Raw genomic sequence first — 15,622 nt, 5'->3', positions numbered from 1 at the left:
CAGATGTTTCTCATTCAAACCTCCATACCCTATCTCCATCCACGTGGTGGTCTAACATTCTCCCTTGTCTCCCACTGTGCCACTAGCTTGATTATCTTCTCTTCCCACACGATCTGCCTTGACCCTGCCTCCAGGACATCTCGTGTACGGCTAGCTGCCTTGTCATCTTCCCCATGGACAGCTTGAACTGACATCTCTGTATTCATTGTTGGTGCTTCCACACAATCCCATCCCAAGGTCTTGTTTTCCAGTCTGGAAACACATCCTGGATCTTGCCAGCCCATATCCATGTCATCCCAACACTGAGTAGATGTTGCATTTCATCCTTTTGGCTGTGAAATTTTCGAGAGTTCCCATCACTGTCCCATCCCACACCCAGCAGGGTTCCCGTTCCCTATAAGGAGACAGAAGCATGAGATAGCCAAAGCATACTTTATTTCCAGGATCCCAGGCCCCAAATACAGATGCTTCAGGAATGACCCCTTTCTACGGCCATTCTTTTCTCCAGGCCTGTGTCCTCTCCTTTCCCAGAATTCCACTCAGCCCTTTGTCTCAGCAATCTGCTGAAGGGCTCAGGATGTTCCTCCCACCAAGGTCCTTCCACAGCCTCCAGTTTCATTGAATATGGGGCAGACTTCAGAGCTCCTCTCTAAGCAAGAACAGTGGCAGGAGGAGGCCTGGCCCAACAAGAGCGATGGCACTGGGATCCCACAGGTTGGAGGGAATGCAGGAAGGATGGCTCCAGGATGGCTCCCAGCCTGTCGATACTGGAGGGTACATCAAGAAAACACAGGAGATAAACACAGGGTGACACATTTCAATAAGAGACCCATGCACAGAGCACAAATCACAGTGTTCTCACAAACAGGAATTGACGACATTTTTACAAGTTAAATGGTCTTTGGAGCAGGGGCAATGGGAAGCTTGCTGGTCCTCTCTGAGGGATGCTTCGGCATATCCATGAAGCCCGGTCCACCTCATCTTCGCTCATACTACACATGGAGTGAAATTTCTCATATCAGTTATAGGTTCCCAGGGCTGACTGGTGGCTCCCTTCATAGTTACCTCAGAGACCTGCCATTTTAGAAGCTCTCTGAAAGCCCCACCCCTTGGCTGGAGTCCCCAAGTTGAAAGTTAGTTTTTAAAATCTTAGGAGGAATCTGCTTCTCAATGCCTCCATGCCTGGTGAAGCAGGCTGGCATCATCAGGAATAGCAGGGACAAGAATCTCCTCAGGGTGGAAGGAGCTGTGTGTCCTCAGTTTGGGCAAAGTCCACAGCAGGCACTCCATAAATCCTTGCCAACTTTACCTTAACCATCTCTTCTGTAGATGAGATGCCTTTCCATGCTGGGTGTTTTCTTCTTAGGTACTTTTCATAGCCACATTTTTTTCCATCCCTATATAGCAAGATTCCTTCTTGGAAGTGTAATATACAACTTGGGCATTGGCTTTTGTTGTTCTTACACTATTTTCAACTCATAGGTTGTCATTCAGTGGCCTTTGCTTAGTTCATTAAAATTTCCCATAATTCTCTGCAGAGTATGCTTCTCATTTCTTCCCCTGCCCCTAGCTTATATTATTTCTATATAACGCTTGCCTTCTCCAGGTATGCTGATGCCCTCAAAGGGTTAGACCCAACAAGGCTGGTAGAAGTTATAAATCCTGCTGATGAGTGGTCTTGTTCTCCTCCACATGCTGGATAGAGCTTTTGTGCATCCAGTTACCCGAACCATGAGGATATTCATGGATGTCACATGAAGCTTTGGCTTCCAGCCACATCTGAGAGACAGAAAGAAAGAGCATGCTCCCTTGCTGGGGATCCTGAAGCCGTTTCAGGATGTGACACTTTCAGTTCTTGGCTCTTGGCAGACTAAGTGTCCTTTTGGATTGGTGGATCCTTCAAACTCTTATAGACAGAGGTTGGCAAAGTGGAGCAGGAGGGAAAGGTTCAGAGTCTGAAGAGAAGAGGCAAGGCTCCTCTTTCCAGGAATGTAGCTGCAGAGGGCAGCCTCCCTCCTCTACACCATGTGTAGCAAAACATGAAGACAAAGACTCGATTGGTCAGAGCAGGAAGTCCACACACTTGTCCCTCTCAATGCTGTTCTCAGAACTGGGTTGTAGCCTGCTGGAGATATCCGAGATTTCCTGAGAAGTCCTCTGCTCTGTCAAAGAGGAAAACTTTCCTGGAGAAGGAATTTGTGGAGAAGGGCTTTTGGATCAATGGGAGAATATTTACACACACCCATCTCTAGGGACTGACAGCCCTGGTATTTTTGATGCTGTCATTGCTTTTCTTTATATTTTGTGTGTGTGTGTGTGTGTGTGTGTGTGTGTGTGTGTGTGTGTGTGTGTGTGTGTGAGAGAGAGAGAGAGAGAGAGAGAGAGAGAGAGAATGTGTGTGTGTGAGTGTGTGTGAGTGTGTGAGCGTGTGTGTGTGTGTGTGTACAAAAGAGAGAGAAAGAGAGAGAGAGAGAGAGAGAGAGAGAGAGAGAGAGAGAGAGAGAGAGAGAGAGAGAGAATGAAGTATATACATCATTAAACCAGGAAACACAGACACTCAAAGAAACACTTAGAGTATTTGGTTCAGCTCTGCTGCTTTACAAAGAAGGAAAAGAGTCTCAGATAGGTTAAGCCTGGCGTGGATCTCCTGACTCTTGGTTCGAACATCAGCTGGCTTGTGTAGACATATTCAGTCAGAGTTGGTTGTACTGGGGACACAATGCAGAAGAATCCAATATTGTCAATCCCATGATGTTTAAATGAACTGAGACATCAAGATGTCACAATGCTAAGTGTCCTCCATTCATGTGTGCTTAGGTGGGGATAGAGCTTTCCTTAGGATTTAGGTGGCGTCTTCTTTTGCTCACACTGTCCTGTGGAAGGCTGGAGTGGTGTGAGCTAGTCTGCACATGTGGCTGAGAATGACTTCGCTGAAGAAAGACAGATGTTCCAGGCAAATAGGTCTGCTGCCTTGCAGAATCCCTCCCCAGATAAGCACCTTGCATGCAGATGAAGTCGTTTCAGGAATCATGGGATAAACTTCAGGGGAAACCGAGGATAGCCTTCTCATTTTTTAGAAGTTCACCAATCTGCCTTGGGTCACCAGTGTGGAGTATGGTTGGCAAAGACAGGATGGGATCCAGATTGAATACAGCATGGAATGTTTTCCTTAAACCATTGTGACCTTTCCCCAAAAGCTCCAGTGTTAGGGTATTTCCAACAAATTCCAAATCAAAGACTTCCATGAATAAATGATACAAGATGGGCTAGTGGCTGTGCCCTGGAAATGTGTCTGCTGCTTAGGCCAGCATGTTAGAGTAGAAGCTGGAGCTTTCTGTCATGGTCTTCGAGTTGCTTCGAGAGGAGCCATTGGAGGTGAGATCCAAGGATGAAGGTGTGGCCTTGGGACCTTCCTCTGGCTCATCTTCATGGGCTCCCACCACAGTGGAGATGGTGGTCTCCAGGCGGCTGACCTTGTACACGCTGCTCTGGGTCTGGAGGTATCGGGTGGATTTCATTTCCAGCCCCTCATAATCACCAGCACTGATGAAAGGGCAGCAGCGAAAGGCATGCTTGAAGCCCAGACGGAACCTGGAGAGAAAGGATGGAGAGGTGAGTCCTGGGATTGCCTTCTAAGAAGGTGTTCCTTCCCATTGTGTCAGTTCCTCAACGTGGGATCTACGCAGGCCTGATTCTGTGTCATTACAAGTTCAAATTAATTCACATTTGTATATGCTAAAGACAAGCTCCCCTCATGGGTAGCTGTCAAGGTGCAATAAAAGCCTTTTTTGAGGGGCATCCCAGAATTCAGTTGTTTCCTCAGGCATGTAAACAAAAGACATTGGGTTAACTGAACATCAACGAAAACCAGCCCCACACTGTAGGCATTTGTGTGTATTTACTGAGCTGGTTGCCAAGTGTTGTGCTTTGAATAAGAAATATCCCCCATTGTCTTGGGCATTTGGATATTTGGCCCCCTGTTGGTGGTGCTGTTTGGGTTAGACTTGGAAGATGCGGCCTTGCTGGAGAAAGTATGCCACTGTTTTGGAGACTTCAAATGCCTCCATCATTCGGACTTATTTTCTGCTTCCGGTTTGCCATGGAGATGTGAGTTTTTAGCTGTCCCTGCCACCATATCTACTTGTCTACTCCCTGCTGCCACAGTTCCCTGTCATGGTGAACTCTATTCCTCTGGAAACATAGGTCTGTATAAATCTCTCTCTCTCTCTCTCTTGGTTTTTTGAGACAAAAGACCAGGCTGACCTCAAACTCAGAAATCCACCTGCCTCTGCCTCCCGAGTGTTGGGATTAAAGGCATGTGCCACCACGTCCAGCTAAATCCCTTCTCTTATAAGTTGCTTTGGCCATGGCATCTTATTTCAGCAATAGAAAGGTAACTATCATACCAGGCCCACAGTACAAATATCAAGACTCAAGCCTTGACTGCCAGTGATGTTTTCTTAGGGGGCCTCAGTTTCCTTACTGGTTAAACATGGAGAATAATCTTCACTTACAAAGGTGCTAGGACATTTAACCAAAATAACTTGAGCCATGGCATCAAGCTCTTAGCAGATGGATCTATGAGATGATAGACGGTGGGAGCAAGTTCAAGCGGGAGTCATTCATGTACGCACAATGCTTAAGTGTCTCTTCCTATCTCTCCCTCTTCTCTGCATCTTTTCCTTGGTATGGGTTGGATGCTTGTTTGGGTGACAATTACACTGTAGCCTGGTGTCCCTGCCTGGTGCTGTCTAACTGGAAATCCTGGCTCCTTCGCTTACTCTGTGTTACTGGAAATGCAAGATGAGTGACCCCGATGAGACAGTAGGGCGAGGAGAACATGTAGTGTGCAGGTTTGTCTACGTGCAAGAGTCCCAACATGCCCCCAGCCCCACTAATGTAGTCTCTACGTTTTAAAAAGCAGAAGACGAAACATTGGGAAGATGGCTCAACAGGCTCGAGGGCTTGCTTCACAAATGTGAGGGCCCGATTCAAATCTCAGAACCCAGGTAAAAAGCCAGGTGTGTTTGTGCAGTACTTGTATTCCCAGATGTGCGCGAGTGTGGTGGGATGTGGAGACAGAGAGATCACCGTGACTTACTGGCTGCCAGCATAGGTCTAGGTTCAGTGAAAGACCTGTCTCTAGGAAATAAAGTGGGGGATAATAGAGCAGGACGTCTGACATCCTTCTCTGACCTCCACCTGCAAGCACAGATACCCATTCACACATACAGATTTGCACTTACATAAGAAAAAAAAAATCATGTCACCCATGAAATTAAAAATACCTGGTTTGTTTGTTTGTTTGTTTGTTTTGGAAAAGAAAACCATCCCAATCTGGGCTTACGCTGTTGCAGAGCCCCGATGAGCATGGCTTGGAGTGTGTGGTTAGTTTGCTGCAGACCCGCCACTCCCTCTTCATGCTGGGTGTGGCTTGGGTGTGGGAGCACGGTCTACTCACCTGTCATTGAGGCAGCAGTAGATGATGGGGTTGTACATGGTAGAACTCATGGCCAGCCACATGCTGGCCAGGTAGACCTGCTGGATGAACTTCTTAAGGTAGAGATCTGGGTTGATGTAGGGCAGGAGGAAGAAGATGTGGAAGGGCAGCCAGCAGATGGCGAAGGTACACACAACCACGATCATCATTTTGACCACCTGGGGAGAGGGCACAGTAGGCAGGCCTGTCAACTCTGTGTGTCACTGTACAGTGTGTGTGGGAATGGAGGTGTTTATAACACTGTCTTCTAAGGAGGCTGAAAGACCTTTAACACCCAGGCTTAAGGGTCCTGGTTACAGTTCTCAGAGTGTGGCCCACGACTGCCATCATTGCTATGCCCAAGGACTTGTTAGGAATTAAAGGTTCCTGGACCAATTCATATAAACTTAGAGCCGAGGGTGGAGCAGGAACCCTTCAGAGGACTGTAGTATGCTGTTATATGACATGCTGGGCAATGTGTAGAGAAGCCAGGGGAGAGAGTGAGACATTTATGAGTTCTCAGGAGGGAAGGCACAGGGAAGGCAGCAGAGGGCTGGGCCAGGGGAGGAAGGGAGCTGGAGAAAGGTGTCTCTGGAGACTGAAGCAGAGGAAGGAGAAGGGGGACCATTGGAGAGTTTCTGTAAGGGCATATCCTGTGTCTAAAGGGGGTTGGAGAAAAGTCTGTGAGACCCAGGAGCCTGAATGTTCATGTCAGACCTCATCATATGCTGAATCCCAGCAGCCAGTGACATGTGGTAAGTGACAGTATTAGGTCACAGGCCTTTGGGAAGCAGTCAGACACTGAAAGCAAAGCTTTATAGACAGGATTAAAGAGAGAGCCTGGCACTCCCTTGCCTTTCTACTGTGTGAGCCATGAGTAGGAAGTGCCAAACATGGACTCTGCCTTGGTTTTGGAAACCTGGCTTATAGAGCCACGAAGGCCAATTTCTCTTGTTTATAAATTCCCAGTCCAAGGTACTTTGTGTATGCATGTGTATATGTGTAAAACTCATATGTATGTATGTGTGTGTATGTATGTATGTATATATATATATATATGTAGGCATATGCATATGTGTGTATGAATATTATACATGTGTATGAATTTGTGTATATTTGTATCTGTATATTATCACATGTGTTATGTATATGAATATGTATGGGCATATGTGTGTATGTATATATGTATGTTAGTGTGTATATGAGTGTCTGAATATGAAGGATTATGTGAATACACATGAGTGTGTGTATATATATATTTGTATCTGTGTATAAGTATGTATGTGTATAAGTGTGTGTATTTGAGTATACATGTTTGTATATGAGTATGTACACACGTGATATATATATATATATGTCTACATATAGATATATATACCTATATCTATATATATATCTGTGTGTGTATGTGTGTGTGTGTGTGTATTTATGTGTATGAGTGTACTTAAAATGTATGGGCATATATGTGTATAATGTTTGTGAGTATATGTGTATGAGCATTTATATGGGTATGTGTAACACGTGTATGGGTGTTTATGTGTGTGTATGTGAGTCTCTGTGTGTGTACATATGGATGAGTATTTGTGTGTGTATCTGTATATGTGTGCATATGTGTATGAGTATATGTGTGTGTATGAGTGGGTTTTTGTGTGTATATATACGTGTGTATGAATGTTTGTGTGTGTGTATGGGTGTCTATATATGGATGTGTAAACATATATAAGTATTGGTATATATGTATATGAATATGATGTGTGTGTGTATATGGATGACTGTGTATGATTACTTTTGTATGTATATAATTATGTGTATATATGAGAGTTTGTACATGTGTTTGACTGTATATGAGTGTGTACATGTACATGTGGACATGAAGGAAGACCCTGCTTTCCTTTTCTGTTTCTGAGGTCCAGAGATGCTTTATGGCTTCTGCCTTTGGGGCCTCAAGCCTCCCACACTGTCAGTGCCAGGGCAAGCTATGCCCGTTTGGCTTTTGCTCACCTTGCGCTTGGCAGAGACTTGCTCATGGTAACGGTCAGAGGAGTCACCGGGGATCTCACTGGCCCACAGTGTAATCCCTACCACAGTGTATGCATAGCCAATCACCAGCAGAGGCAGGAAGTAGATCAGCACAGTCACACAGATGTGGTACCTGTGAGGTAGACAGAGGAGTCAGTCTTAGCAACAGCAGCAATTACAGTCTGTGGACACTTTATCAGCCTTGGTCATCATACAGGGAGGAATACCACCCACCATTCACAATGAATGGGTGATGGGCAGGAGAAAACAAGCGGATTTAATTTACATTCTTCATGTGGACTTTCCCTGTGTTCATAACGTTTCTTGTTTTTGTGAGCAAATATTCCTGTCACAGGAAGCAGCTTAGTGAAGGAAGCATTTATTTTGGCTTACATTTTGAAGGGATACAGTCCATCAGGGCAGTATGGTAAGCATGGTAGCAGGAGAGGCAGCTGCTCACACTGTTTTCTGGAGTCAAGAAGCAGAGGAAAGAACTGGGCCTGGGCTGTAAAACTGGCTAGCTCCTAGCATCTCCCTTCCCCGGTAAGGCTCCATCTTTTAAGGATACACAACCTTCCAAAGATAGCACCACCATCTGGGGACCAACTGTATAAACATGTGAGCCTGTGGGGGACATTCCACATCCAAACTACAGCAATAGCTGAGGTTGGAGGATGGCCTGGGATCCTGGTCTTTCTGCCTCTGCCTCCAGAGTGCAGGGACTGGGGCTGTAAGTGCACATCACACCTTCCTGGCCCAGAGCCAAGTTTTTACCACTGGGGAAAAGCCACCCACAGACCTGTTTTTCTCCCACTTTCTTATAGCCAAAGCTGACTCTCACTTTTCAGTAGGAAGCCCATGTAGGCACCCCCTTTCTGCTTTACCAGCACCCCACTTGCTTTCAATCATTTGTTTGTTTGTTTGTTTTTGGTTTTTCGAGACAGGGTTTCTCTGTATAGCCCTGGCTGTCCTGGAACGCAATCATTTCTTTATAAATCTCCACAGTACTGCCACATCTCCAGCCTTCTATGAATATGAAAAATTGGAACTTCGAATATACTTGAGGAGTCCTGAGCTGTGAGGCAGAGCCGTAGCACATCTCTATGTAGGCAGGCAGATCCCAGCAACTTGGGCTATCAGGGTCCCCAGGGTAGTAGTCACCTCATCCTATAGCCTCCATAGTGGTGACTATGTGTGGTGTGCCTGATTTGTTTTTAGTTCTTCCTTTGGGTTTCTGTGCTGACCATAGTTGCAAACAAAGCATTTAGAGATGTCAGGAATGGACAGGACCAGAGGACACTCCCATGGCCCCTTCCTGAAAGAACAGCTCTGTCCCCTGTTGATTGACTGATAATTACCCAATGACCCAACACTCAGTTTAGGCCTTGACAGGTTACTTACAGCCTTGTGGTGCTCTTTGGGATTGTCTGTCAAGGGATGCATGAGACCTTATGTTGGATCTACTGTTGTCTAATTGATGCCCCATTTGGCTCCACACGCTCCTCACAGTTGGTCCTAGAATCCCCTCGAGGAATTGTGTGACTTCAGAGGGCTTGACATAAAAAACCCAGCATTTATTTATTTTATGTATTTGTATGTGTGGTGCATACACGTGTGATGCATGTGTAGGTGAATATGTGTATGTATGTTTGAGTATCTTCAGGCCATAGATTGGCATTGATTATCTTATCCTATGGCTCTCTATCTTAATTTTTGAGGCAGGGTCTCTTATTCAACATGGAGCCTACTGATTGGTTAGACTGGTGGCCAGCAAGCTCCAGGGATCGTCCCGTGTCTGCCTCCCAATTCTGAGATTACAGGTGTGAACCATCTCGCTGGGCTTTTTGCATGGGTCCTGGGAATCTAAATGCAGGTTCTCATGATTGCACAGAACTTCACCCACTGTTTCCCTTATGCCAAATCCTTGCACTTAGGGCAAATACCCAGGAGATGCTGCTTCTGCTCCTGGTTCAGAAATTGAAAAGCATTGCCCTGGACCAGCGGTTCTCAGCTTCCAATGCACAGAAGAGTCCCTACTGGAGCTTTGAATGCCCAGTGGCTTAAGGTGTTTATTCAATCAGCCGGGGTGTGGGAGTAGGAGAGTATAATCTTGAAAATTACCTAATTTATCATAATAGATAGCAAAGATGGGGAGCTTCTATTTTAAGCTTTGAATCTGTAAGACTGATGAGTCCCTATGGGGAACCGATGGGTTTGTAATTGAATGACTTCATTAAAGTATGTGTTAAATTCATTCTTTTTCTATAACTTATCCTCTGGTTTCTGGGATCTTGTTGATCAGAGGGACCTGTGCTTACAGAGTAGCTAAAACCTAGAGATAATAAAGACAACGTTGCAGCTTTTTCTCATCCTCTCTTTTCCCTCGCTGATACAGGGTCTCACTGTGCAGCCCAGCCTGGTCTATGACCTTGTGGCTCTCTTCCTTCCCTGGGTTTCCTCAGATCCATGTGCCACTATGGATTTTTTTCAATAAATAAATAGGTAATTTTGTTATTTCTTTGAAAATAACAAACAATATGGACTTATTTTTGGTGAAGAAAGGTGTTACAGGGTCTGAAGAGATAGTTCAGGTCTTTCCTCCCAAGAATCAGGACCTGAGTTTAAAACTGCAGAACAAATAAAAAAGCCCAGATGTGAGTGTGCCCATCTGTAATCCAGACACTGTGGAGCACAGAGATAGAAAGATCCCTGGAGCACACCACACAGTTTAGCTAGATGGGTGACCTCCAGGGTTAGTAAGAGACCCTGTGGAGAGTGACTGAAGAAGACACCAGATGTCCACCTCTGGCTTCCATATGAGTGTTCAAACATGTGTGTGTATGTGCACATAGGTACATGAACATGTTCACAGACACACACACACACAGACACACACACACACACACACAAACACATAGTGTTACAGTCAGGTTAACCATTGCTGTTTCTTTAACTAATACGGATAATTAAAGATAATATAAAAATGGTCAGTTAGCAGTCCTATTTGTAGGAACACCTCTGAAACAGAAACCCTGAGCACAGATACTTATGCAACAGTGTTTGTGCATAATACAGAAATGGCACAATAGACGCCAACAGCTGAACAGATAAACAGATTGTAGACTCTCTGTACAATAAGTTTCTATTCAGCCTGAGAGAAGAGTGACCTCCTGATATACAGCTGACGTCTGCAAGCACTGCACTAAGTGACTAAGAGGGCACATAATCGTAAGAGGGTACTCTGAAGGATTTCACTTCATGTGACACATGTGCCATACACACAGAAGGCAGAAAAGGCTGTCAGGTACTTGGGAGACAGAATAGGAATTTATACTCAGTGGGCACAGATGTTCTGCTTGGAATGAAGAAAATTCTCTAAAAAAGTTGGACTGATGAGGGTGTTACACCTTTGTGAATGTTCTAACATCACTAAACTGTACACTTTAAAATTTTTTATTTTTATTTTAAATTATGTGTTTCAAATGTGCCTGCCTGCATGTACATCTGTGTACATGAGTGCAGTGCCCACATAGGCCAGAAGGGGGCGTCAGATTCCTTGGGTGCAGGGACCTGAGCTTAGGTCCTCTGCAAGAGCACTGTGTTCTTACCCACTGAGTCATCACTCAGCCCTGAACTGTACACTTTACGATGGTTAAAACGACAGTTCTTAAAATATGTTTCTCATAATAACTGTCTAGAGTATTTTAGTGTGGCCCTCCTGACCAGAGTTTTCCAGATTTACAAATCTCTAGTCTTCTGTTTCATTCCTCCGTGCATTCCCCAACAGACTCCCCGCCCCCCAAGATAGAGTTAATCCTTGGATGATGCCAAAGTTTAAACAAATCCATAAACCTTACTCAGATAGACGCCTATTACACAAAAACTGTCCAAATAGTGTCTGGGCCACAAAACTTCTGAATGGGTGTAATTAAAAATGAATGAAATCCCATCATTAGAAAACATGTATTTGAAGACATTGTACTGTATTATGCAGTTAAGTGGAGTTAGCCAGTGTGTGTGCATGTGCATATGTGTATATATGTATGTGTGTTTGTGTGTGTGTGTGTGTACGTGTGCGTGTGCGTGTATACTCCAAGATCATTCTTTTAGAAAGCTGGTCAATAAACCGAAGTCATACTGTTTTATGTGCCTTCACACATGTTTTGGCTTTCCATTTTGATATTTCTTAAGTTCCTCTCAGGCAATGCTTTATGAGCTCTCAGAAGTGACATCTGCTTTGGGAAAAGAGATCTAGAGCCAGCAATGCTCTACAAGTGAGCCGGAGAAAGAAGCAGTCATGGGGACAACAGGCAGTGACAGAAGGAACAGCTTGCCTAATTGTGGAGGTTTAGGCATAGGTAGCGAAGTGTTTTGGTTTTAATTGTCTTGGAGATGTGTGTATGGGAACTTCAGAAAGGCGGTGTGTATATGTTCCTGGTTTTGTTCCATCTAGTTTACTTCTTTAAGCAGTTGAGGAGGCTTGACATACTTTATATGGAGTGAGATTGTCAAATATGGACCATGTAGTCCCCAAGTCCCAAGGCTTCCCACACCTTAATACCGTAATGCACACAAATCCAGGTTTCCTCATATCTCACTAGCATGAGTCACTTATGTTTAAAGCATCAACAGTGTCAGTTTCTGAAACAGTCTTCAACATGTGAAATCAATGTTGATACGTTAATTAGATAGCATGTTGGTGTCTTCATAATGCACATGATGGGGGACTCTAGGTGCCCTGGAACAGGGAATGAAGGAGGCCAAGTAGGCATGGACCTCTGTTCTCCATCTTCAGTCTAAGGAGATAGCTCTATGAGGGTTGATGCATTGGTTTTCTGTGCCTGGAAGGCAGTAGATAGATATTTTTAGCTGCTAAAGAACACGGATGTGATCCTAATTCCATCCAGCCTATTAGCTGCCTCTGTAGTATCCATTGCATGCAGGCATCATCCGGCATCCCCTGTCTACCCCATCACATGATGCTCGCTATCTCCAAAGCTGAGCCACACCAGCTACCCTCGGGAGCTTTACAGAGGTGCAGCCTCACAGGCCTCACCTTGCAGAATGTGAGCTTCAGATTCATGTGCCAGCACATTGGGAACCAGCTGCAGCGGAAACATTGGCAGCGGGTGTGAGAAGCCCTTTGTCGGTATAGATACAATGTAAAATAGCTTAATAGACAAACATTTAGCAACAACCTTAGCTATATAGTGATTTGTTACTAAGTGTATGGAGGGAGAGATGCATGCATAGTTCTCTATACCATTGGTCAGGGGAGTGTCCTGGAAGAGGAGCTCCTGGGTATATAGACAGAAGTAGGAGGCAGGCAGACCCAGGACAGCAAGGGGACCCTAGGGAGAGAAAACTGTGAGTATGAAGGCACTGAGGGAGGGTTTAGGCATGAAGGGGCTATGCCACTGATGGACTGTTAACTCTCTGCCTACAGAGAAGCTAATGTGTACATTCCCAAACATGTACTTCCAGCTTGTCCCTCTGGGAGGAGGAGCAGGCTTATGGGGGAGTTGACCTTGAGGGAGGACAGGTAGATGTCTGGATTTAGAGCAAGAGGAGAAGTCTGGGCTGCTATTAGATTAGAGGCCCATGAGATGGTGAAGTGATACAAATGGCCTCGAGGAGGGAAGAGGCCAACTTTAGAGGTACAAGCCACAGAGTAAGAGGCTCCAGGGAAGATGGTGTCTACCTTAGAGAAGATGGAGGATGAGGCTGTGAACCTTCTGTCTGGCTTTGGGACACTGAACTAGGAGGGCAGTGATTAAACCAGGTGGGATGAGTCATGGGGAGTGCAGGAAGAGGAGATGGTGTCTGGAGATTCCATTCTTAATAGTTTTAACCATGAGAGGGAGGCTGGAGGGCAGTAGTTAAGCGGAGGTCAAGTGCCCAGAGAAGATAGCATGCATTTGGTTGAAGAGGCAGAAGAAACAAAGACCCCTGTCTCTCGTCATGCTGCCACTGTCTGCCTTTGGAGTGGAAAATGCTGTAAAGAGAAATGTGGTCACATAGGCTCCAGCAGAGAGCAGCCAAGCTCCCCCATCTATAGGCCTCCTTCCTCTGTCCTCAGAGGCAGCAGGGGGTAGGTGTATGGTTGGGAAGCTGGGAGTGCACGTCTGTGCAGACGCACACGTACTCCTGGGCAGGCAGGTGGTTAACTGTCCTCACTCGGGTTTGACGAGGTGGATGTGTCAAACAGACCCTACAGGATTCATGCGTCTGAGAGGACAAACAAGAAAGCTTTTGGTTAGGCTGAGGAGCCTGCTGCGGTTTGGGGTAAGTATAGGAAGACAGAAGTCTAATTTGGGGTGAGGCAAAAAGGCTGTGGAATTGATGAGGGGATAAAACCGTCAGAAATGGAAGTCGCAGTGGGGAAAGATGGGAGAGAAAAGTCAAGTGCAGTTGTTGGAAGAAGGACTTGAAGAAGTCCTGGCAAGGAATTTCCTGTGGGCACCGACTCCCTGCACTGTAAGGAATGGTGGTATCTGGAGAGAATCCGACCTGCCTTATGCTGCCATACACTGATTTTATTCTCCACATCTCTGGCAAAATACGCACTACCCAATAGCTCCATATACTGTGGGAGTGGAGGAGTGGTTTCCTGGCTAGAGGCAGCTGACTTGGGAATCTGAGGTTGATAGATACCACTAAGTGGTGCTGGACCAATCAGTGGTTCCTTTAGGTGGCTGGCACTTCAGTACTTGGGCAATAAAATAACAGATTTTATGTACTTCATCCACAGTACAATATACATAGCCCCCACACTCTCTCCATAGTCCCACATGCGTGGTGCAGCTTTCCAACTTATGCCCTGTGCAGCAGTTCCTGGAATATCTAATGAGGCCCTGTAGAGGACAAGGCTGGTTTTTTGTTTTTGTTTTTTTGGTTTTTGTTGTTTTTATTCAGAGGTGTGTTTGCTCATGAGTGATTTGAACCTCAGAAAACTGCTCTGCAGGGCTTGCTTTTGTACCTTACCCACCCTTAGGTACCCTACAAGGGTCTGAACTCTGCTGGGACGCTCTGTCTAAGGTTGGGTTGGCTGAGTCTCTGTAGCATGTTTTTACTGGGTGAATGACCAGGGGACAGATCTGACATGGGCTTGTGCCTCAGTGGGTGCAGCCTAACCTGAGTGCTGAGCTGCAAAGGGCTGGTTTCTCAGTGGCAGGAGTGAAGCTTGTGCTCTGCACACTGACAGACATGAAAAATGAGCTCTCTCTCTCTCTCTCCCCCCCCTCTCTCTGTCTCTTTGTCTCTGACTCTCTCTGTGTGTCTCTGACTCTGTCTCTGTCTTTGTCTCTCTCTCTGTGTATGTGTGTGTATGCTTATGCATGTACATTTGCATGTAGCAGCCAGATAGAGGCCTCAAATCCTTCAGAAATGGTATACCTCATTATGCTATTTTAAAGATCTTTTGTTTGTTTTATGTGTATGAGCGTTGTACGCATGTGCATATGTGTACCCCTGTGTACTTGCTACCTGTGGAGGCCAAAAGAGGACATCAGATCTTCTGGAACTGGAGTCACAGATGATTGTGAGCCACCATGTGGGTGCTGGGAAGGGAACTCAGGTCCTTTGTAAGAACAGCCAGTGTTCTTAACTGCTGAACCATCTCTTACTCCCACACTATTTTTAACTAAAAATTACATTTATTTATTGATTTCAAGTATGCATACAGTTCAAAGGACGACTTGCTGGAGTTGGCTGCATCCCCCCTCTATGAAGTGGGTCCCAGGGATTGAACCCAGGGTGTCAAGCTCGGTGGCAAGTGCCTCTACCCACTGAGTTATCTCAGTAGCCTGTTCCGCCCTGGTTTTTGAACCAGGATCTCACAGGGACCTGGGGCTTCCTGATGATTAGATCAGAGTCTGGCCAGTGATTACCCAGCACACCTGGCTTTTTTCTGGGAATCAAACTCCATTCCTTGTGTTTGTACGCAGCTGAGCAATAAAGTAAACAGATTTTATGTGCTTGCAATCAGTGAATACCACATGCTGACTGGAGCATCTTCCCAGCCAAAACATGGCTATTTGAAGCAGGGAATCGCTTAGAAACTGCTTCAAACAGTGCTAGTGGACAACAATTAATATTGCCTCACATAAATGGGCTTAGCTATAA

The 15,622-nt window shown here is 45.5% G+C and overlaps 1 protein-coding gene across 4 annotated transcripts in view; it reads right to left on the bottom strand.

Moving 5' to 3' along the window:
• Positions 1-413: 413 nt before the first annotated feature.
• The window catches only part of Tacr1 (tachykinin receptor 1), a 158,102-nt gene continuing 142,893 nt past the window's right edge, over positions 414-15,622 (bottom strand). For all 4 annotated transcript variants that reach the window (XM_006505863.3, XM_006505864.4, XM_006505865.3 and 1 more), the window contains exons 4-6: positions 7,481-7,631; positions 5,462-5,658; positions 414-3,591 (exon numbers count right to left, since the gene is read on the bottom strand). In XM_006505863.3, coding sequence (XP_006505926.1) covers positions 3,300-3,591; positions 5,462-5,658; positions 7,481-7,631 — 640 coding nt within the window. In that variant the 3' untranslated portion in view covers positions 414-3,299. The remainder of the gene's footprint in view (positions 3,592-5,461; positions 5,659-7,480; positions 7,632-15,622) is intronic.

This window comes from Mus musculus, chromosome 6 (genome assembly GCF_000001635.26).
Source record: "Mus musculus strain C57BL/6J chromosome 6, GRCm38.p6 C57BL/6J".
Lineage (NCBI taxonomy): Eukaryota > Metazoa > Chordata > Mammalia > Rodentia > Muridae > Mus > Mus musculus.
This window is presented reverse-complemented; position numbering and strand designations above follow the sequence as displayed.